The sequence below is a fragment of the Myotis lucifugus genome, unplaced genomic scaffold (assembly GCF_000147115.1).
Source record: "Myotis lucifugus unplaced genomic scaffold, Myoluc2.0 scaffold_2395, whole genome shotgun sequence".
Classification (NCBI taxonomy): Eukaryota; Metazoa; Chordata; class Mammalia; order Chiroptera; family Vespertilionidae; genus Myotis; species Myotis lucifugus.
In genome coordinates, this window is record NW_005873443.1 from 5,379 (window position 1) to 9,207 (window position 3,829).

A 3,829-nucleotide genomic window follows, 5' to 3' on the forward strand; every position below is an offset into this window, starting at 1 on the left:
ACACACCTGTTACCACACCAGAGTATAGTTGTGTTAACTATTGCTACAAAGCAAGCCACCCCAAATTGTAGTGGCTTAAAATGATGATGATTTATTATTTCTCATGATTCTGTGGGTTGGACTCACTCATGCGGCTGCAGTCAGCTGGAGGCTCAACTGGTTTGGAAGGTCCAAAATGGCTTCAGTCACATGGCTGGCAGCTGGGGCATCTCAGTTCTCCACGTGGCCTCCCTATTCCAGGAAGCTATTAGAGCTTCTGTATTCCATGGCAGCCCTGGGGCAGTGTTCTTAGAAGGTGAAAACAAGCTTGAAGGCCTCCTAAAGCCTACGCTCTGGAACTTGTACGTCATCATTTCCACCACATTCTGGGGGTCAGAGAAGCCACAAAGTCAGCCCAGATTCAAGGGCGTGGACAAACAGGTTCCACCACTGGCTGGGAAGAGCGGCAAAACCATGTTGCAAAGGAGAAAAGGGGGATGGGGAGAATAAAGGATAAAGGGGGCCTAATATATGGTGATGGAGAATGATTTGACTTTGGGTGGTGGGCACACAATGCCATACACAGATTATGTATCATAGAAATGTACACTTGAAACCTGTATGACCCTACTGACCAGTGTTACCCCAATTAATTTAAAAAATTACCATTATATTTGATTTGCTTTTAGTCACATATCTAATGTTTAAAATAACATTAAAGGGAAGGTATGACATTTTTATATTTATCAAAGAGAGCATGGATTGAAAAAGTTTACATACATGAATACAAGGTCTACAGATCAGGAGAAGCAAGAAAAAAAAAGGTGAAATGGATCCATTTTAGAAAGCAGCTTTTTTCATATTTCAACCAACTTAGAGATGTTCATCTATTTCCCTTTATATATTGAAGTGGAAAGTGAAGAAACAGGCTTAGGGCTCAGAATGATAGAAAATCCTTTTATTAGAATGTATAAAAAGCGATTTCCTTTTGAACTGAATTCAGTTTAGTCTCCAATATACACACCTATGGCTGTTACAACAAAATTTCCCATATGTCCACACTACAATAAGCTATTTGTGGAGCCAGTCTCCAAGATAGCTCTCAATGATCCCTACCTCTGGTATTTAGCCTTTGTGTAGTCATCTCTCAAACTGAATCAGGGTTGGTCTGTGTGACCGACAGAATTTGGCATAAATGATGGTATATGATTTCCAATTCTGGATTATAAAATACATTGTGGCTTTTGCCTTTTTCACTCTCCACGCAATCTGAAGGAAGCTATGGAATAGCCAAGCATACCTTGGAGAGACTCATGTGATGAAAAACTGAGACCTCCTGCCAAAATCCAGTAAGTAAGCCCTTGTGCCTATAGCCACATGGGTGAGCCATCTTGGAATCAGATCCTCTAGCCCCAGTCAAGCCTGATTTTAAACTATATTACAAAGCTACAATAATCAAAACAGTATGGTACTGGCATAAAAATAGATCAATGGACTAGAATAGGGAGTCCAGAAATAAATCTTCACTGATATGGTCAACTAATCTACAACAAAGGAGGAAAGACTATACAATGAGGGTAAAGATAGTTGCTTCAATAAGTGGCAGTGGGAAAACGACAAATAGTACAAAAATAAATTGGACCAACTTTCTTACACCATGTACAAAAATAAACTCAAAATGGATTAAAGACTTAAATGTAAGACCCGAAACCATAAAAATGCTAGAAGAAAACATAGGCAGTAAATTCTTCGATGGTCCTTATAAACTGATGAACAAAAATAGATACAGAGGCAGAGCAGCATCGAACAGACTGTCAAACTACAGCAGGAAGGCTGGGGAGGGTTGGGGGGCGGGAGTGGGGGTAAGAGATCAACCGAAGGACTTGTATGCATGCATATAAGCATAACCAATGGACATAAGACACTGGGGGGTAGGGGAGGCCGGGGGAATGTCAGGGGGGGGGAGGAGACATATGTAATACTCTTTGTAATACTTTAAGCAATAAAAATTTAAATATATATATATATACACTAACACTTTAAACAATAAAAAATTTAAATTAAAAAATAAAAAAATAAAACCCTAAAAAAATTCTTTGATGGTCTTAGCAATATCTTTTTGGATATGTCTCCTTGGGCAAGGTAAACAAACAAACAAAAAGTAAACAAAAGGGACTACATTAAACTGAAAAGTTTTTACATAGTGAAGAAAAACACCAACAAAATAAAAAGACAACCTACTGAATGGGAGAAGATATTCATAAGTGATACATCTGATAAGGAGTTAAACTCCAAAATGTATAAGGAACTCATACAACTTAATGCCAAACCCCCTCTCCCCAAACAATCCAATTAAAAAGTTGGCAGTGGAACAAGTAGCCATTTCTCCAAAGAGGGCATACTCATGGCCCACAGACATATGTAAAGATGCTCAGCATCACTAATCTTCAAGGAAATGCAAATCAAAAACACAATGAGCTATCATCTCGAAGCAGTCAGAATAGCTATCATCAAAATATGAAAAAATGAGGATGTGGAGAAAAAGGAGCCCCTGTGCACTATTGGTGGGATTGTAAATTGGTGCACCCACTATGGAAAACTGTATGGAGATTCTTCAAAAATTTAAAAATATAGCTGCCATATGACCCAACACTTTCATTTCTGGGTATTTATCCAAATAAAATAAAAACGCTAATTCAAAAAGATCTATACACCCCTATGTTCATTTCAGCCTTAATTACAATAGCCAAGATATGGAAGCAACCTAGGTATCCATTGATAGATGAGTGGATAAAGAAGTGGCATATATGTACAATAGAACATTATGCAGCAATAAAAAAGAACAAAATCTTGCCATTTGCAACAACATGGTGGACATAGATGGTATTATGCTAAGTGAAATAAATCACACAGAAATATAAACACTATTTGATTCCACTTATATGTGGAATCCAAATAAACCAAAACAAATCTAAATAAACAAAACAAAACAGGCTCATAGATATGGAGAACAAGCTGGTGGTTATCAAAGGGGAGGAGGTCAGGGGATGGATTTTTTAAAAAGGAAAAAAAGCAATATTTGAAGGTTCCTACTGAATGAGATTTTCTCTATTTTACACATTCAAAAAGTATATATTTTTATCAGAATATTTTATTTCAAGAATTAACTTTTTTCAAAAAGTAAATACAATATTGTTACTTCCCTGAGTATAAAGAACTAACCCTACAATAAAAGACAATTACAAAATTAAAACAATTAGAGGTACATATTTTCTGTATTCAATTATACTATATTACAAATGTATTCTTAAAAACCTCATGTTTTTTGGAACTTTAGTTAATGTTTAAAAAAGCAAAACAGTTCATTTTGCACCTGTGACGTTAAGGTATATCTGATCTGTCTTTATCAAATTCCAGGGCAATCTTTAAAGCAGTGCCATTGAGTCCTACAGACTGCATGTTACATATGATGGAAACAACTACTCCCCTTGGAGGAACCTTGTTACATACAGATTCCGCATCCAGTTCTTCAGGAAGGATGAGCAGGACACTGCTGGCACCCACGGCACCTCCGGTATGTGAGGCATAATGCCGCTGCTTCCTACAAGAGCCGTATGTTTGCTTCTTTTCCACGACACCCCCATGCCATTGCATATTTCCCCTCTTTATCCCAAGACATCTCTGTGTTCGGGACTGGTGTCCAAATCATGACCATGGTTTCTGGTTTGAGATATCCAGGCAAAAGAGTTTCATTTGAGTTCTTAAACAGCCTGACTTGGTAACCATACAGCATTGCATTCCCAAATTTCAGAAGGTCACCCACTGTAGACAGAAATCCACCACCAGCCCA

At 37.7% G+C, this 3,829-nt stretch overlaps 1 protein-coding gene across 1 annotated transcript in view; it reads right to left on the reverse strand.

Moving 5' to 3' along the window:
- Positions 1–3,112: 3,112 nt before the first annotated feature.
- Positions 3,113–3,829, reverse strand: part of LOC102438713 (serine beta-lactamase-like protein LACTB, mitochondrial) — a gene marked incomplete at its 5' end in the record, with an annotated part of 14,914 nt that continues 14,197 nt past the window's right edge. The window contains 2 exon segments of the mRNA XM_014450476.1: positions 3,113–3,618; positions 3,620–3,829. The exon segment at positions 3,620–3,829 is cut by the window's right edge and continues 16 nt beyond it. Coding sequence (XP_014305962.1) covers positions 3,361–3,618; positions 3,620–3,829 — 468 coding nt within the window.